We start from the raw sequence: 19,951 nt of genomic DNA on the forward strand, positions 1-19,951 counted from the left end.
CAATCTGTAAAAAAACTTTTACCACTAACAATTTTCAGCCTTTCCCAATTAAATTGAGGTCTGATTTTAAAATAAAACCTGAAAAGTATAATGTTCACAAAACCTCAAGAAAATCAGTAATATCTAATTTTGAACTTACCATTGTTTTCCAGTAGATTACTGATTTCATATTATAATGACTTACATATCTAAAAAATACAGTATTTCTGTTTTCCCTATCTCTGCATCATGGAGTGTAGAACTATGAATAGCGTCCTTAAAATAAAGATTGTCAAGCTACAAATTTAAAAATGGCAGTCAATTAGTCTGGAAAACAAATCCAAGCCTCTGAGGATGAACCTTTTTTCAGCCTCTAAAAAAGGTGACCTTTTCAGTTAGATCTCACTTGTTATTTTCCAACATTAGTCTTTGTATTTTTTTCCATTATACAGTAGACACAAATGAAGGCAAGAAGACAGTGATAAGGTCTAATGAGTTTGTACTGTAGCAAAAAGAAGTCTTTGCTGGAACTGTGGAGAAAAATGGAATGCCTAAATAGGCTATAAAAGATAAGCAAACAAATAGAATTGAGAGAAGTTACTGCTAAGAATGAATCTTTTTGCCACTAACCAAATTCCTAGAACTTGAGTATAGTTTCTGAAGTAAAATATTAAGAACCCAATAATTCACCTGACTGTGAGAACTAGAAGGAGAAAAAAGCTATTATTTCTCTTCTTCCAAATTTTATCAAATATTTTTAGGAAATAGGTATGTTGTGATAGTGAAACTGTCTGGGGATATAAATTTTCATAAGACAGTAGAAATCTTTAACATATACACATCTGGGAAAAATGTATAGCTTAATTTTAAAAATCACAATGTGAAAGGAATTGACTGTCTTATTTTCTTTTTTAAAAGAGACTGAAAATTAACATTAGCATAGACCCTGAACCAATTGACTTATTTCTAGCCGGCTAGGAACTACTCAGAAGAGATACCAAAGCTGAAATAGAGCTTTTTATTATAGAAAGCTTCATGAAGATATAATAACTTCAGTGAACTCAAGATATTAACATAGGACATTTCCTCCAGGGCATTGCTAAGTCAGAATAAAGGAATGTTAAGAGAAATTTTCCTCATAGAAAAATAAACCAAATAGAAACATTATTAACAGTAGCCAAATCCATATGCACTTTAACTTATTTTCTATAATACTATCAAAAAGAAGAAAATTTCTTAAAGAAAAACAAGTTATAGCAAATAAAACTATGTGGATGATCCCAGTCTTCTCTTTGTATAAACACCACAAGAAACACCACAAACCACTCTCTTATAATTAAAAATGATATTTTGAGTACAAGAAAATCAATTAACCATAAAATTTTACTTTCCATTAATTTAATGGAAGTCTGCTTTATAATGTAAAGTATAGAAGTATGAAATATGATCATTATTCTTGAGGTAATTCTCATACTATAGCTATAAATAGATGTACAAATGGAGATAGACACACATATATACATACATACAAACATTCACACATAAATGACAACAACTAGTTTTAAGACTGTACAAATGAAAATCATTCATGTTAAAAAAAATAGGAAAGCAAGAGATAGGGAGATGGCTGAATGGGTGCAAAGCTTTCTGCACAAGCATTTAGATCCTCAGCATCCATGTAAAAAATCAGGTCTGGTGCCATGGCCCTGTAACTTAAGCACTGGGGATGTGGAGAGAGGCATATGCAGGGATTTACTGACTTACCATGTAGTGTAAGGGTAAGCCCCATACTCAATGAGAGGCTCTATGACAAAGAAACAAGGTGAAGACCTACTGAGAAAAATACCCGACATTGATATTTAGCCTCCACATGTGCCTGCACACAACACAGGTATGGCATAATAATTTTTTAAAATGCTGAAAGCAGATTTTGCTCTAATAATTGCTTCTACATTTATCCTTTTTTCCATAAGAACTAGATAGCTGTGGAAAAATTATTTTCAAATCGTAAGAAAGGTAACTTCCTGTGAAGACCCTACCAAGGACAATAAGGTAAGGGGGAAAAGCAACATTAAAAAAAGAAAATAATGCTGGGTGGTGTTGGTACACACCTTTAATCCTAGCACTCGGGAGGCAGAGGTAAGTGGATCTCTGAGTTTCAGGCCAGCCTGGTCTACAGAGCGAGTTCCAGGACAGCCAAGGCTGCTTCACAGAGAAACCCTGTCACAATAAACGAGAGAGAGAGAGAGAGAGAGAGAGAGAGAGAGAGAGAGAGAGAGAGAGAGAGAGAGAGAGAGAGAAGAACATCTAAGGATTGAGATATAATACAGATAATTGTCAAGATTTTCCTAGAATGTGTGAAGTTCTAGGTTCCACTCACAGAACTGCTAAAAGTGTGTGTGCGTGTGGGTGTGGGTGGAATAAGTTTATCTTGATTCATAGCTGACACAATCATGCATATAATCATAAAGAACCTATGAAAGACATTAAAAATTAAGTTCACTAAAACTCTAGTAAATAGGTCAATAGGTAAGAATCCATTGTATTCCTAAGCATTAATAACTAAAATTGAATACTAGTCATACTATTCAAATACATACTCAGATATAAATTCAATAATGTGCATATAAGACATATGCAATAAAAAGTAAAAATCATTGTCAAGAAATAAAATGATAACATATACAATGTTCTTTATCAGAACACTGAATACTGTTAAGACATTGTTTTTTCCAAAATCACTATGGAATAAGTAAAATTTTGAAGAAAATCCATAAATTAATATGACTATAAAATTTATACAGAAATGGTTCATGAATTTGGGCTTTGGTGTAATTGTAAGGTTGTGGTATTGTGGATTCCTTTTCTGGGATGAATAGGTTTGTGTGTTGTATCTTCCTAGGAAATGTCTCACACACAAAAATACTTTGTTAGAAAAGTTTTGATATTGAAAGTTTCTGTAAGTTAATCTACTGATTTTAGGTCATGCCTCTGGAAACATTTCAAATAAATTGACATTTCCCCAACAAAACTCTGCATTCACTTAATAACTATTAATAGTGGATTGTAAACAAGAAACCTATCTATATGTTGTATGTGGCATACATCCTGGTTGCATCTGTCTACCTTAGAATTGAAAAAATTACTACCATCACCTCATAGCTATTTCTGCTCTGCTTTATAAGTGAAGAATGTTTCTTTCAGCACCTGGCACCAAAAACAAAGACTCTGACTTGGTAATTCTATTGAAGATGGCAGAAAAGGTAAGCATAACTTTATATTTCCATTTTTCTTTGGTATTGGTTATGTACCAACAGGATAAATAAGATTGCAAAACCACATTGCCAGCTCACTAATCACTAAACCAATGTGAGCTAGAACAAGTTTGTGAAAAGACACCTTCCACATCTGCTTCTGCAAGTAACTAGCATCATAATTTCACCAATCACTTTGTTTTTCCCTATATGGTAATAGCTCTCTGAAGAGCACCCATTTACAAAAGTTTTAGTTTCAGGATCTTCTTGTCCTCATAAAAGGTACCAGATTAAAGATTAAATTAAAGATTTCTATCACTGTGTACCATTGTGTTGGTTTGAATGAGAATGGCACTCGTAGGCTCATATATTAAAACGCTTGGTCCCTAGTTAGCAGAACTGTTTAGAGGAGATGTGACCTTGTTGGAGGAAATGTGTCACTGGTGTTGGGCTCACACCATCCATCCATACCCCTTCTCTCTTTCGTACCTGTGGATCAGGATGTAAAGTTCTCAGCTACTGCTGCAGCACCATGTCTGTCTGGACTGACTTCTAAACTGTAAGCAGGCCCCAGTTAAATGCTTTCTTTTATAAGAGTTGTCTTGCTCATGGTGTCTTTTCGCAGCAATAGAACATTGACTAAAACAACCATATTAAAATTAAAAGTTAGTAACATTTAAAAGACTTATTCATAGTGCTGGAGAGATGGTTCATTGGTTAAGACTACTTATTGCTCTTGCAGATTGACAAATAATTTGTTCTCAGTACCAACTTGGTAGCTAATAACAGTCTGTAATTCAGTTACAGGGGATCTGATGCCTTCTTCGGGCCTCTTTGGGCATCAGGAACACACATGGTATACATACATTAATGCAGGCAAAACAGTCATACACATAAAATGAAAAGAATTAGTAAATTCTTACAAAAGACTCAATTTAAAAGGGGCAATAAACCCACCATTTTAGGACAAAAGAATTTCAATGTTTAACCACGAGCAACAGAAAGTAACGTATCTGAAACAAATGCATCATTATGCCTTTCTTCCATGCAAAGAGACATCATATTATGTCTATTAGAGAAGAAGGGTCTCCCTTTCTTTAAGAAAAGAATGAAGGGTACATAGAGAATACACAAAATATGCTATAAAATTACAATAGTGTCTTTTGGGAGCACAGAGGGCAGTCTTTGAGACAGGGTTTCTCTGTGTAGCCTTGACTATCCTAGAACCCCACTCTGTGGACCAGGCTGGCCTCAATCTCAGAGATCTGCCTGCCTCTGCCTCCTGAGTGTTGAGAAGAAAGACACAAGCCACCATACCTAGCAGTGTAGTGTCTCCTTCTTAAAGCCACTTTTCTCCAAACATCTTAATCTCCTCCAGAATTAAATGTCATATATGCTATAAGAAATTCTAGAATCAAACAACCTAATTCTCCTATATTTAGGAGGAGTACACAAATACTTTGATTTAATTTCTTAGTCTCATTTACTTACTGTCAAAAATACAATTTGATTAAACAGATTGGTATTTCTTTATAAATGACGCTTTACTCTCTATATCAAATTACATCCAAATGCAAGAGTTTGTGACTAACTGAAAAATTAATTATAGGAGAAACCTGCTTCATTTGTAGAATTTGCCTTTGGTTGTCTTCCATTAGCAAATAACAAGGGATTTAAGAGTCCCATTTCAACAGAGTGGCTGGCGCCATCCTGCCTTTTGGTTAAAGGCCAGCAGAAGCTACTAGAGGAATAAAGGACAGTTGGACCTGTACAGATTATGAAGGTAAATATACTCAAGCATTGATGCATAAAATGAGAATCTGGTTCCTTAAAATGAAAGGAGCCTATGTGTCACCCAGCGCAGTAAAGATGCCTCTCCCAAAACCCCTTAAGAACTGCTTCTCTTAAAAGAAACTAATTTTTATAATAAAGATTTAGCCAAGTGGCTGGGTGGTTCATTTATAATGTTAATTAACAAGAGTATATTTTTGAAAATGACTTCCAGCCTGTGTTAGCTGTAGTCAAAGTGGGATGAAATGATGGAATGATTACATTTTAGAAAGAAAATCATTAGAGGATAGGGCCAAATTGGCCAACCAAATAGGCCATAAATTGAGCCATCGTCCCTATAGTAAATGAAAAAAAAAACATATTAAGATTATCTCACAGGCTCTCTTATACATTACTAATAGAAGTTTATTTGGTAAAATCATGTTGAGAAGTAATTTGGCAAGAGAAGGTACCTATCATCTAGGCATTTAAAGTTCCCCTATTCAAATGCCACCTGGAGAAGTCATAACGTATAACAGTTTGTGACTTTTGTAGAGAAATACATTTGAATTGTACAAGCTACACGGCTGGCAAGCGAGCAATAAAACCATTTATGTATTGCAGAAACACAAAGAGAAAGCCAAGTAGGAAGGGTACGAAATGGATGGAGCCACTTGTTCTATGCATCCTGACAAGTTTAATTTTCTGAACAGAAGAGATGGTGGCTCCGGTGTTATCGCCCCAAGGAGGGTAACATAGATTAAAAGAGTGACACTTGTGGAGTACCACAGAAGGTAAGATGAAAGAGAGCAAAAGGACTAGGCAAATGCATAGCCACTTAAGAAAATGCCCAGTAGGCTTCTATGGTTTAGGGATGGTGAAAAGAGTGGGGGAGGAAAGCAGAAAGGCTTTACATTCCAAAAGCATCGCAAAACTCCCTAGGGGAGGTAGCCAGTGGATTGAGATCCTGCATTGCCTTATTATAGCTAGGAGGATTGTAATTCAAGATGGGCAGGCTCTTAAAATCTAGGCCATTGTGGGTAAATACCCTAGATAGTTATAATAAAATGTTGTTAAATGATGGGACAAGTCAAGTGATCAATTAAAGGGAGGAATTATGGGAGGGACAATGGTAAATATTCTTCTAACTTAAAGAGGAGAGAAGAAGGTATCTGAAGCAGGAGTTACAGGGAGCCACCTGACAAGGATGCTGAAAATTTAATAGCCTTCTAGAGCACTGAAACATCTCTTCAGCCTCTCCCTTTTTGGGATAACCTGATTCCTTTGTTTTAATGTATATAAAATGGTGAATAATCTCATGATGAGGTTATAGAGCCAGAATGCATTGCTTCAAACCCTGTCTTAATCACATTAACTATATCACCATAGACAGTTAGTGTGACTCACACACACACACACACACACACACACACACACACACACAGAGAGAGAGAGAGAGAGAGAGAGAGAGAGAGAGAGAGAGAGAGAGAGAAAGCATTATATCAACCAAAAGGTTCATGTACAGAAAGGATACCATCATGAGAATAAAAAATAATATGCAGAATGAGACAAGATAGTTGATATGTATGTATCTGATATGTGCTTAATATTTAGAATATATAATGAAATCCCCAAATTCAATAGAACAAAATCAAATATTCTAGATAAAAACTGAGCATCCCTATGACCTCAGCACTTGGGAGACCAAAGAGAGAGAATCACCATGAGCTTGAGGTCAGCCTGGGTTACAGAGATCTTGTCTTAAGGAAACAAAATGGGGCTGGTATACAACATGGTGGATAAGAGAGCTTGCTGTGAAAGCATAAGGACCTTGTTTCAAATCCCTAGCACCACATAATGCCAAGCACTACCTTGTAGGCCTATAACACCCACACTGAAGAATGGAGTCAGGAGGATCCATGGAACTCAGTGGCCAGCCAGCCTTACCCAAAGTTGAGCTTCAGGTTCAGCAAGAGACCCTGTCTCAAAAAGTAAGTGGATAATATAGAATATTATTATATATAGAAGATAATAAGAAAGGCACCCAGTGTTGTCCTCTGTCCTCTGAATGCACACACACACACACACACACACACACACACACACACACGAATAAAACCAGTAAGTTCTCTCAATGATATAGAGAAAAAGGCAATGTGGTGATATTTCATCTTTGTACCCCAATAAAGCTTATCTGAGGATCAGAGGAAAAAGCCAGCCACTATAGTAAACAAAGAAGCCAGGCAATGGTAGCACACACCTCTAATCCTAGCATTCGGGAGGCAGAGATCCATCCAGATCTCTGTGAGTTCAAGGCCACACTAGGAACAGAGCCAGGCATGGTGGTACACACCTTTAATTCCAACACTAGTTAACCATAAAGGTCTGGAGGTCTGAACAGACAGACAGGAAGTAACAGAGCTGGGCAGAAAGAGGAAATGATGTAGTTGGGCGGAGAGAGGAAGTGAAGTGGCAGGGACAGAAAGGCATATAAGCATGGGTATACAGGAAGTAGGTCTCTTTGGAAGCTGTGGAGTTGGTGAGGTGAAGTTGGCTGTGGTTTGTCCTATTCCTCTGATCTCTTGGATTTCACCCCAATATCTGGCTCCAGGTTTTTTTATTAATAAGACCATTTAGCAATTCATCTTACAAGGCAACAGTTGGAACTTGTTGGTTTGAGTGCTAATAAAAACAGCCAATATGGAAAATATGGAAATTCCTCAACTATTGAAAGTAGACCAATCACCTGATCCAGCATTCTCAACCCTAAATATAAATCAAAAGGAAATTAAATCTGTATGTAGAGACAGGTACACATCTGTGTTCACAGCAGCACTATTCACAATAGAGAAGAAATGCAAAGAACCTAAGTGTCCATTCACTGACAAAGAAAAAACTAGCAGTATACATATACATTGAATAATATCCAGCCATATAAAAGAACAAACACATGTCATTACAACATGGAGAGAAATGTAAATTATTATGTTAATGCAAGGTAAGCAAGGCACAGAAATACATAGGAAAATGGAATAGGAAAAGGTTGCTTAGTGGAAACTAAGCTAGATAAGAGTAAGAAGTTCATTTGTTATTGCACAGGAGGCTGACTACAGACAACAATTATGTATTGCGCATTTCAATAAACTAGGATACAGATACTAAATATTTTCACCATAAAGATATGATACATTTTTGATGATGTAGGTATATTTAGCCTGATTTAAACAATATACACATTTTGAAACAACATACAGTAGTCCATTCAAGTATATTTTTTTTCAGTGTTTTGAGACAGGGTTTCTCTGTGTAGTTTTGCTGCCTGTCCTGGACCTCGCTCTGTAGACCAGGCTGGCCTCAAACTCACAGAGATACACTTGGCTCTGCCTCCCGAATGCTGGGATTAAAGGCATGCACTGCTGCCACCCAGCTCATGTATATATTTTTAATGTATTAACTAAAAATAAATTTAACCTAATTTTTAAAAGTGGAAACAGTATTATCTCCTTAACAAACATAACTACTAAAACGGTTCACATAATTTATATGTTGATTTACAGGTTTCCGGAGTATTAAAGTCTACTTCATTATTCAAAGACTAAAAATAGCAAAAGTATTTAACACATTAATTACTCATGACAGAGACAGTAGTAGTTAATGATTAAAATACAGAATAGGCAGTGTTGGTGCGCACCTTTAATCCCAGCACTCAGGAGGCAGAGCCAGGAGGATGTCTGTGAGTTTGAGGCCAGCCTGGTCTACTGAGCAAGATCCAGGACAGGCACCAAAACTACACAGATAAACCTTATCTCAAAAAAAAAAAAAAAGAAAGAAAGAAACAAAAAAAGAAAGTTAAAATACAAAATAATATGTTCATGGAATAATTGATTAAACTAGCTAGCAATCTTGAATTTTAAAAACATACTTTACAAAAGTAGGAGGATATAGTGGTGAGTGCATGTCTGTAATCCAAACTTAGAAGTCTGAGGCAGAAGGATTGCACATTGGAGGGCAGCTTAGGCTAAGTAGAAAGAGCCTGTCTCAACAAACAAAACAAGAAGTTGAACATACAAATTGTGGTTTGTATAAATATAAACAATATTTTTAGAATCCATTTAAAATTATTGTTTTAAAATTAAGAATTTTCAAGCCAGGCAGTGGTGGCACATGTCTTTAATCACATCACTCAGGAGGCAGAGGCAGAAGGATCTCTGAGTTTGATGGCAGCCTTGTCTACAGAGTGAGTTCCAAGAAAGCACAGCTGCACAGAGAAGCATTGTCTCAAAAACAAAACAAAATAAACAAAGAATTCCATACTTTAAGATAAAGACTTCATAACTGAAAATTAATGCATAAAATTGCACAAAGTATGATTCTATAATTTAACCATTAAAAATATGTATATAAGGAGGAAAAATCTCAAAAGAATAAAAGAAGTTATTTCTGGACCACTGTTAGAATTGTGGTCAAAGTTTTCTTTGCTTCATTATACTTTCCCATATTTTCGAATTTCCCAGCATTGATCACATATCACTGCTGTGGGCTGCAGGAATATGAAGCAGGAATTCAGCTGACTATAGCAAAAGCTAATACCCAGAAGAACCAGGGCTCTTCCAGAGGATAAAACTAAGCCTCAAGGAGTCTTGGTAATATTAGCTTTTGAATATATATTAGCCTGTTCCTGTAGTGATTTTCTTGTATGCTATGATAGCTTTTCCAGTTAGTTCTTCTTCTAAGAATTTCTAACAGTGTGTTTTATCTGAGATACTCTCAACATCCAAGGACACAATGCAGATAGACAAGCATTTCAGACCACCTGCTAGTCTCCTTAAATAAGGTAAATATCCATTCTGAGAAAACAGTCAAGGCCAAGTGGATATTAGGTACAAATCTTTGCTTCTTGTGTAAATTAAGCTCAACCCTCCTTTAATTCACTCAGAACAAAAGGGCCCTCACATACCAGGTACATCAGGCTGTGATGCAGACTTCCTCTCGCCCACCTGAGCAGAAAGAGGAGGGGCCAGAGAACTGCATTGCATGTGGATTTGAAACTGGACTGGAGAGAGGAGGGGGCCGATGATGGAGAACGAAGATGGAAGGCATTTAGAACTATGAGAGGACAGGAAAGGGAGAGACAGAGAGGAGCTAAGTATAACAACAGAGTTGAAGCTGTGTAGATAGAATTTTGTCTTAGAAGAATAAAGTGAATGGACTAAAGAGTTTTGTGTAAAAGATTCATTTGATGTCCCTCAGATTAGTATCCCCGCCACTTGTAGCATCTTTCCCAGGACTCTGGGAGAAATCTTCTCAGGGCAGGTACCTGAAATGACATTTGATATAGCACTTGTCTTTAGACAAAAAGTCACCATATAAATTGGCTAAATAAGGAGTATATAATTATTACCTCCAAATAGCTAATAATATAATGAAGAAAATATATAAAATTTCCTAAAATAAAATGATTGTAAAATCAAACACACAGTAAACTAGGAGAAGCTAAATATTGCATTTGTTCAAAGAAAGGTATAATCAGCAATTGTGATATTATGGAGAAACAAGTACACTCCATCAAGGCAGAAAGAACATTGTCTTAGTTTCATCTATTATGTCTAGCAAACAGAGAGAGAGAGAGAGAGAGAGAGAGAGAGAGAGAGAGAGAGAGAGAGAGAGAGAGAGAGAGAGAGAGAGAATAGAGTATTGTGGGCACTGTAGTTAAATAGAACAGTATAAATGCAACTCTTTAGTTATTAGGAGTTCATGAATAAGTATCTGCTGAAAATGTAACATTATGCTAGAAGTGAGCAAAGACTTAGAATCAAGAAAAGAAACCAAAATATCCATTCCACACTAGAAGTGTTTTAGAAAAGCTTTCCTAGGGCACAGTGGAAAAAGTGTACTGCAGAAAGTAATATACAAGAAAGCTAAACTACAGGAAAGACCATGATAGGCCTTGAAAATCACATAAAGAATGAATGGAACAGAGTTAGTAAGTAAATAGGTATGGATGTAGCTAATTGCAAGAGTATTTGTTTAGCATGTTTAAGGCTCTGGATTCAATCCCCAGTATCTTCCCTCTCCTTCCTCAAAACTCCAGAAATAGGAGATAGAAGAAAACAACAAGATCACGCCACATCAAGTATGTATGTTTATTCAGTCGTCTTTGACTACAATTTGAGATATTGTTACTAATTTATGATTTTCAACATATAGAAAGCTTTGAAGAGATTGATGTAGAAGCAGGTTATGTATCTACTGTTCTACATTGCCTACAATTGTATGTGTGTGTTAGGCATTATAGATAAAACTAATACAATGTGTATTTCCTAGGCCTGTCTGCTGAAAAGGGCTACGAAATGACAGCAGAGTCACAATGAGCATGCCAAGTATCCACATCTTGGCTTCTAAATACCTCTGTTTTGTAAATAGTATAGAATCCTTGGAAAAGTGGCTCATCCCAAGGTTAGAACAAGGAAAGTAGAGATGACCATTTTGTGATGCTAGTAAATGAAGAGATGCTCCAAAATGATGGAAACACATCAAAGGATATAGAAACCAATGTGAAAGAACTCAAGGTTTGGCAAATTTAGAATCATTTCAGTAAATACTTGTAATAAAAAGATAATTCATTATATATGAAAATGAGACAAATATACAGTTTTGTTCATTTATATGTACTGAATTAATAATTGTAAATAATTTTAAAACAGTAAAAATGTATTATAATAAAATTCAATTAATTAGTGTAGAACAATTTTGGAAATTAAAACCACCTTTGGCAAATTGAACTGTAACAATCAACCATGCCAGAAACACTAACAGATGCTAGCATTGATGAAGAAAGTACCATTAGAAACAGATTTTTTTTTTAGCCAGGTGTGGTGGCACACGCCTTTAATCCCAGCACTCTGGGAGGCAGAGGCGGTTGGATCTCTGTGAGTTTGAGGCCAGCCTGGTCTAGAAAGTGAGCCAGAATCTGAAGAGAGGCCCTGTCTCTAAAAAAGAAATAGATTATTTGGATATTTGGACTGTCTCACAATATCACTCTGTACAGTCTCATAAGATCAGCTTGCAATGGGAAAAAATGACTTTATAGCAGATGAATTTGACAAACACTATTCTAACCAAGCTGTCAAGGGTAACTAACTTACGACAAAAAAAGGGTATCATATCTTGCATATACAAAAACAACAGCCAAGTAAAGACACAGGGAAAAATTATGCACTCTTACAAAATAATAGCTCATGTTCATACAGAAATATATGTGTAAAACTACAGATACAGAGCTGAGGATGGGGGTCAATTTTAAAGTGCTTAGATTGTGGGTTCAATGTCCTGAATTTGATCCTCAGAATTACAAAAAAAACATCTGAAGATAGATATTTAAGTGAACAAAACCAGATATGAGCATATAGGTCAATTAGTAAAAATCAACAAACTGAACTGATCATTTTTTGTCAAAGCTGTACCACCATACAGGCATATTTCTGGACATTTCAGCACACTTAAAATTATTGAGGAAACAAGAAAGAAACCTATGCAATATTTTTCAAAGATATTAATCTATCACAAGTTGTAGGTGCTTTATAAATCTAAATTTTATTGAGATTACATAAAAACCATACAACCTGATATTGATTTTAGATTGAATTTAAACTATCTCACTCTGTATACACACAGAGATCAAACTGATCTTTAAAGTACACATCTATTTACATTATGATATACTGCTTTACATAAAATGAGCAGGAAGAGATGTAAACCCCATTATCATCAACATTAAACCTCCTGTGTCCAAAAAATGTAATAGAAATCCATGTGTTTTTCAACACAACACAATTCTATGGATTAAATGCAGAGGACACAGCATAAGAGAGTTAAGGGCAAAATATGAATTTAAATTTACCAGCTCTACAATTCACTACCTATGTGACTTTTAGCAAGTTGCTTAATCTCTTTGTTTCATAGTTTTTTCACTTATAAAGTAGCTCTCTCTGTATATATATATATATATATATATATATATATATATATATATATATGCACATAAAACTTTATGTCTCTTAAGAAGAGACCCCAGAGCAAATATGGTGCACTTGAATCTCCAGGTTCAATCCCTAGCACCATAAAAAATAGACTAAATATGGAAATTTACCTTACTATACTAACATAGTATTTAGCACATAATAAATACTGAACAACATAAACAAAAACAATGGTGACCATTTCTTCCTATAGAATCGAACATTTCATAGAAGAAAAATTATTTCTTGGCCAAAAGCCTTACTCTTACCCTTGATAAATTCTTGCCACTGGTCATAAGGTACACAATATGGTTTAAATTATACAAATGCATCTGCTGTCTTCCATTAAAAACAACTCAGGGGATGGAGAGATGGCTCAGCGGTTAAAGAGCACTGGCTGTTCTTCCAGAGGTCCTGAGTTCAATTCCCAGCAACCACATGGTGGCTCACAACCATCTGTAATGAGATCTGGCACGCAGACAGAACACTGTATACATAATAAATAAATAAATAAATCTTTAAAAAAAAAACAACTCATAGATATTTGTATGCTAGAAGTAGTATAATTGTACATGCTATATCCATAAATCTACAAACTTATATATTTGATAATTTGTATAACTATAATTACCTTAACATAAAAATATGCTAAAAATGACCCTTCCAGCCTAAAGTTGCCTTGTTTTGTTATTGCTAACCATTTAGTACTTGGGTTATTTTACTCTACCTAATGAACTTTCTACCTTAAAAACTTCCATATATTTGTGATATCCAAATCTGGCATGACTTCAGAGATAGAGAAATCACATAACTATGAAAAAGTAAAATGATTTAAGAAACAATGATCTTCCTGATATAAATGCCACAATATGAGACAATCTCAGTGAAAGACTAACCACACTACGGTCAAGTTTCACTCTGCAGAAGGCCACCAATATCCCTAGCACAAGTATGGAGAGCAGATACCATTCATAGTTGTGAGATGATTAAAACTTTCATTTAACTCGGCCATTTATTTGTGAAGCAGGAAAAACAAACCGGTGGATTTAAAAGAGGAACAAAATTCTAATCATAGGAAATTGTCAAGGAAAAACCGTCCTTTAAAAAATTGTATAGGAGGGAAAAAACAATTAGTTCACAAACACTTGTTAATTTAAGAATCCAAAAAAAAAAGCTTGCTCATAAGTTTTGTCAAGCACAAAAATCTCATTTTTAATCTAAGTAGATTTAAATTAGCATGTAGTGTTGTTATACACACCTGTATAATTGGTATCTATTGCAGATTTATTAATAGCAAGATCATTAAAAGGAAGGATTGCTTCATGAATCATCCACAAAATCTTTGCCCCTGGGGCAAATGCTATAAACAACAGGCACTGAGATGATCTTCAAATGAGCTATTTTCTATAGCACAATTATACTTTATTTTAACAATCTTTAGCCATTTGACTGTCTAAGCCTTACCCATTAAAAATGTTCTGCACCCAAAGAACATTATTAAATCATATATCTACTTTGATAGAGAAAGTGATAGCATGCATAATTAAAACAGTTGATATGTGTAGGGTTTTCAGCAGATTTTCCATCATAATTATGTTGTGATTACAGTAACAGAAAAGTTACTTTTTTATACCAGCAGTACACACGTTTTTACCAGGATTTAGAGAGGGCAATGTGACCTGAGGTGTGCTGAGTGCTATAAGGACCCTGTCAGGTCACTTTAAAATGGACCCAGAAATATCTGTAGTGTAGGAGCTGCATCTAAAGGATTGATAGTCACTTAACCATGTGAAGGCCTAAGCTATGATGTCATGTTTAAGTGATTTTTAAAAAATATCCATTATGATTACTCAAATGTAACACTTAAATAAGGTGTCACACACTTAGTTCTTCACAGGTTAAATGAAATTAAGTACTATGGCCTTCAAACTGGAGGATATTTTCTGCAACAAAGCCATTCATCCCTCTGCATTTACCTCTTACCTCCAGAAAGAGAGTGGGTGTTGGGACTACCCAGCAGACTGTGGCATCCATGCTACATTCCTAAACGCAAGTGGAACTTTTTGCTCTGTCATTTCACATGTTCATCCTCCCCCACTCTTCTAAGGCACAAAAGCTCATGCCCATTAGAGAATTGAGAATTCTTTTCTTTTAAATAGGTGAAAGGCAAATTCTCAATTTGTTCAGGTGGCTTTGTGAGTTTTTTAAAAAAGTGAGCAAACAGAAATCCCTAACTTTTTTTTAAAAAAAAAAAAAGATGCAAAACTCCTGAAGCATAAGACTATGCTGCTCTACTTCACTCTGATTGGTATGCTGCTTTAATAATTGTATAGGAATGATGTCAACAGGTCAGAAAGCAGGTCAGAACTTTACCGACCTGGGGTGGGGGTAGGTTCATGTTGCTTAAGAAAAGAACTCCATCAAGGCTGTTAACACTTTGGCGGTAGTTAAATTTCAGAGGAACCAAATATTAAACTATATGCCAAGTTTAAAGGGTGCGTGGGCTGGATACAAGAAATGAAAAAAGCTAGCTGGCAGACAGCAGCCCAAGGTGGGGAGTAGAGAGGAGGAAAGTTTTAAATACCCACCAGAGCCCAGTGACCCATTAATATGCACCCCACACCCCTGCCCAGCCCTGGCTCCACTCTTGCCCCAGAAGAGGTAAGCTGCAGGGAAGCAAACGGCCCTGTTTTTAAACACTTGAAATTCTCCCTCCGACCAGCGTTGTGAATTGTGTTTCTTTCTAGTAAAAGTTAATTTTGACTTCCCTAGCCAAGGTCAAGGAGTAAGGAAGGTAAAGGACCCAGTGGTTTCCGTGGGAGCGAGCAGCTTTGGGGCTGGAGGGAGGACTTACCGCCGCCTCTGCGGGCTGCCCCAACAGACACAGGGCCAGTAAGAACCAGCTGGAGGCCAGGCACACTTCACGCACTTGCATTCTTCTCTGGCTCCCGCAGCTCCTTCAGCACCCGCACGGAATCCCAGGTCCCTTCGGACCGATTGACATAATCTTGAGGGGTTATTGGCAAGAGAGTTAGAGCTAGAAAGGGACAGTGAGTGTCCCAATTATGCTGGTGCACTGGAGTGAAGAGAAAGCTTTTATAAGAATGAAGCGATTAAAAAAAAAAAAGAAAGAAAAAAAAAGAACAAGAACAAGAAAGAAGAAGCTGTTCTTCCCTCCCCCCTCCCCTTCCCAAAGCCGGTCTCTCGGGAGCACTTTGCCTTCTGTTGGGACTTGCAAACTTTCCTCACTCACGTCCTACAAATCTACTTTCCTCGCTGTCTTCCCTGCACCGCCCCCTCCCAGCCAGCGCTGGGGAATTTGAGTATCACTCCGCCACGGCTTCACACTGCACCGGCAACCTGCGAGGGAGTGACGCTCAGTTATTTGAGGGAGGGAAACTTCAAGACCAGTTGACTGAACGCCACAAGTCTAACAACCAAGATTTCATATTTGTTCATTTGCAACTTCTCTTAATGGTACTCTTTCCTGATCAGTCCAGCTTTCCCTCTGATTTGAGCATCAAAGCCATTTCCAAACAGACCTGAGCTGGGACTATTTTTTTTAGCGGATGGACTTCAGAGATATGGTGCTTTTTATTGTTAATCATTAGAAACAATTTTTTGCCTCTGCTCCCTGGGCTGCTGGCCTTTGCATTCCAAGTGCTCATGGCACAGAGTTTCTGTATAAAAGCAGAAGATGAGAAAATATTAGATATCTATAAATGAAGTAAGAAAATAAACATACATATTTGTGAATCTCTAATGCATGTTGTAACATATGTAAGATGAATTAAGTAGGTTAATAATTTTATATAGTTTAATATTATCATAACTTAGTTATGTGTTTTTATTTACATACATCGAGTGCCATAATTAACATTTATTACCTACCTATATCGATCTAATATAGAAAGTAGTATGACTGTCATAATTGTGTTTCAGAAGGACTTATGGCAGGTAATTAAATAATATTAGTATAATTCTGTACAATAAACACAAACACCTCACTAGAAATGTCTATATGGAGCTAACGGTAGTAGAATTGGTGTCTCCCAGATGAAGTAGGCATGAATATTGCTTTGATAGTCTTATAGACCTTTTTTAAGTACCAAAAGACCAAGAAGATACTTTGTGTGGACTTCCTTGGAGTGTATTTCAGGAATTTGCTGAAGAATTCTTCAAAACATTTCTATTCTCAGCCCCTGGGTTAAACCACATTCTCTCTATATTTTGAATCAGTTTTATGAAGATCTCAGGTTCTAGTTAATTTAGAGATTGTAGACTTACAACTACAGAGATTCCCACCCCCACCCACCTCACCTTCCTAAATGCTTAGTATACAATCAATTGGAATAAGAATAAGAGATCATGCATTTGGGTCCCTGTGTCAAGGCACTTTCAGGTCTATCTGCCTATATAGTAGTAGCATACCTAATTCTATTCATGTGTTACTTTATGGAAATGTATGATGCCTAGTTGCATAGATCTTTGTGTATAAGTCTCTAGAGACCTGCACGTGAAGCTTTGGGACTGTTATGTATAGAGATGCTTGAAATTGAGAAAGATAAGCAGCTTCTCAAGGTAGGGGGGAATGATTGACAGCAGACAGCCCCGCCCCGTTCCCCTCCATTCCTTCCTCCCCTGGCGCATGGAACTATCTCCTGAGTGCTACAAGTTGTAGCGGGCACCGCTGAGTGTATTTTCCTTCGGGGCACTTTATATCTAGCAGCTGACTTTAGTTTCTTCTAAACTAAGCCACTTCGCCCCTTTACACTGTCCTGAGTAAGGAACAAACTGCCAAGCATCAACGGAGCCCTGATGAGCCCGCGCCGCGGAGCAGCTTAGCAGTCTCCTGGGACCCAGCTCCGGAGGAGCCACAAACATGCACCCTGGGTGAGCTGTTGCTGCTCAGAACTTCCTTCCCCTTTCCAACTTTGGGCTGCTTTGCTCAGCCAGGACTATACTTGCACCTCTGTCACTGAAAAAAAAAAAGTGCGAGTAGGCATCAAAAGGGACATGGGAGGGGGGTGTTGCTCACTCAGGACCCTGTCGTCCAGAGAGCCCATGTTTCTCACCCTCCTTCTCCTTTCAGATTGTGGCTGTTCCTGGTTTCCTTATGCCTGACCAAAGAACTGGCAGAAGCGGTAAGGCTTCAAAAGACATCCCCCTCGTCTTTTTCTTTTCTTCTTGTGTTTCTGTTGGGGGTAACAGAGGGTTGCACCAAAACAGAGCCTTTCTAATAGGAGTTAATAGGGTTCTTGAAGAGGGGGATAGCAAGCATAGTGTTAGTATAGTGCTCTTGGAACTCAGCAATCTTCCTGTCTTAAAACATCGCTGTAGGTTTGGAAAATAGAAAATAGAGGCAGTAGTGGAAGATGTACACATTTGTGAATCTCTTCAGGACAACTTCAGATGACTGGCCACCGATGGCTTCTTTTGCACCCATAGGCAGATCTGCAAAGCTGAAGAAACATAGCTTTCCCTAACCTGTAAGAACAGGGATTGACACATAAATTTAAGGGTGGAAAAGGGCATAAAGGACTGGGACTTGAAAGTGGCACCAATCAAATGGGAATTAAACTTTGTATTTTCTTGTAAGTCTTTTCATGCATCAAAAAGCTAAAATGCTTGGGACAGAAAAGCTTTCTAAAACGTAACTTTTAGTGGGCTGCTTAGGTATTATCCATGAACTTACCTAGGGACTGCAGGCAAAGGAATTTGTGTAGACATCTGGTCAAAAAAAGTTTAATGAACCCCAGAAAGTAGAGAAGTACCCAACACCATTAATAGGATAATTCCACAAAGGTGGAATGACTAAATGATCAGATATGCCAATTTTCCAGTTGAGCTAGTTACTTATGCTGTTCAAATAATAAGTTATTAACTAATTGAGTACTGTCTTATTGGTTGGTTTAAAAAAGAAACACTATAACAGCTAAAGTCATTTACAACACAAACAAATAAACATGCTTGAAAATTTCATCTTGTAAATTGTAATTATTTTAATTGATTGGCCCTTTTTAAAAAAAAAGTTTCAAATACTTTTTTAGAGCTGTACTTATTTCAATTCAATAAGATCACCAACATACTTGTGAAAAAATAAGCACTTTGTACTGACATGATGTCTTTAAGAAAATATCAGTGAGGTGAAATGATCTTTCCTATAAAGAAAGAATAATACCAGAAGATTGAATTCTAAAATTTAGTGACCCCTTAAGTCAGAATATCAGCTCTTAAGTATGTTTCTGATAGTCTTTGTAAGAAGAAATATTGATCTCAGGCTCTTGTACACCTTTTTACCTGGTTCTTCCAGTATATAAGCTTAGTTATGAGTTTCCTTAAGGGTCTATACTACATTTATTGAAAATGCCAGCTTTTGATTTCACTTTGTCCAGAAATCTTGCCACTGGTTAAAAAAATGTAGAATAACCCCCAGTAAAACTTCTATTTTCAGACTCTGATATTTTTTTTTTAAGTAAAAGCAATATATGATCATTGTAGATGGACAGGCATTTCTTAGATATTGTCATTTCCTATGGTAGAGGATAATGTTTTCAGTCCTTCAAAGCATTGAAGTGAGTCTCTCCATCTGGGTTGTACACTTTTGTCTCATTGTTTTACAATGTCTCCCGCTATGTCAGTTGCAATAGCCATGGTTAAGACTGGAATAAGTCTTGGGGTCTACGGACAATACTTACTCTGTTACCTTAACTCCAGAACTGTTGCGTTCAGTCTTCTTTACTTGAGCGAAGCATCATTGGTGTTAGAAAGCTCTTTTTTTTTAATGACAAAGAGAGAGAGAGGAGAGTCACAAAATACTTTCTCAGGAGATGCTATTATTGAGGGGACGCTTTTTCTCTTAATGTCCTTGCATTTTGTGTTCTCTTCATTTTGACTCTACTCTCTGTATTTGTGCTGTTTTTTGCTTTC

At 36.7% G+C, this 19,951-nt stretch overlaps 2 protein-coding genes across 3 annotated transcripts in view; one reads left to right on the forward strand and one right to left on the reverse strand.

Moving 5' to 3' along the window:
• The window catches only part of Col4a5 (collagen type IV alpha 5 chain), a 194,656-nt gene extending 178,341 nt beyond the window's left edge, over positions 1 to 16,315 (reverse strand). For both annotated transcript variants that reach the window (XM_015992158.3, XM_076562145.1), the window contains exon 1: positions 15,876 to 16,315. In XM_015992158.3, coding sequence (XP_015847644.1) covers positions 15,876 to 15,956 — 81 coding nt within the window. In that variant the 5' untranslated portion in view covers positions 15,957 to 16,315. The remainder of the gene's footprint in view (positions 1 to 15,875) is intronic.
• Positions 16,316 to 17,655: 1,340 nt separating this feature from the next.
• The window catches only part of Col4a6 (collagen type IV alpha 6 chain), a 304,646-nt gene continuing 302,350 nt past the window's right edge, over positions 17,656 to 19,951 (forward strand). Inside the window, exons 1-2 of the mRNA XM_006970301.4 lie at positions 17,656 to 17,914; positions 18,114 to 18,165. Of these exons, the coding sequence (XP_006970363.1) occupies positions 17,904 to 17,914; positions 18,114 to 18,165 (63 nt within the window). The 5' untranslated portion in view covers positions 17,656 to 17,903. The remainder of the gene's footprint in view (positions 17,915 to 18,113; positions 18,166 to 19,951) is intronic.

The sequence above is a fragment of the Peromyscus maniculatus genome, chromosome X (assembly GCF_049852395.1).
Source record: "Peromyscus maniculatus bairdii isolate BWxNUB_F1_BW_parent chromosome X, HU_Pman_BW_mat_3.1, whole genome shotgun sequence".
NCBI lineage: Eukaryota > Metazoa > Chordata > Mammalia > Rodentia > Cricetidae > Peromyscus > Peromyscus maniculatus.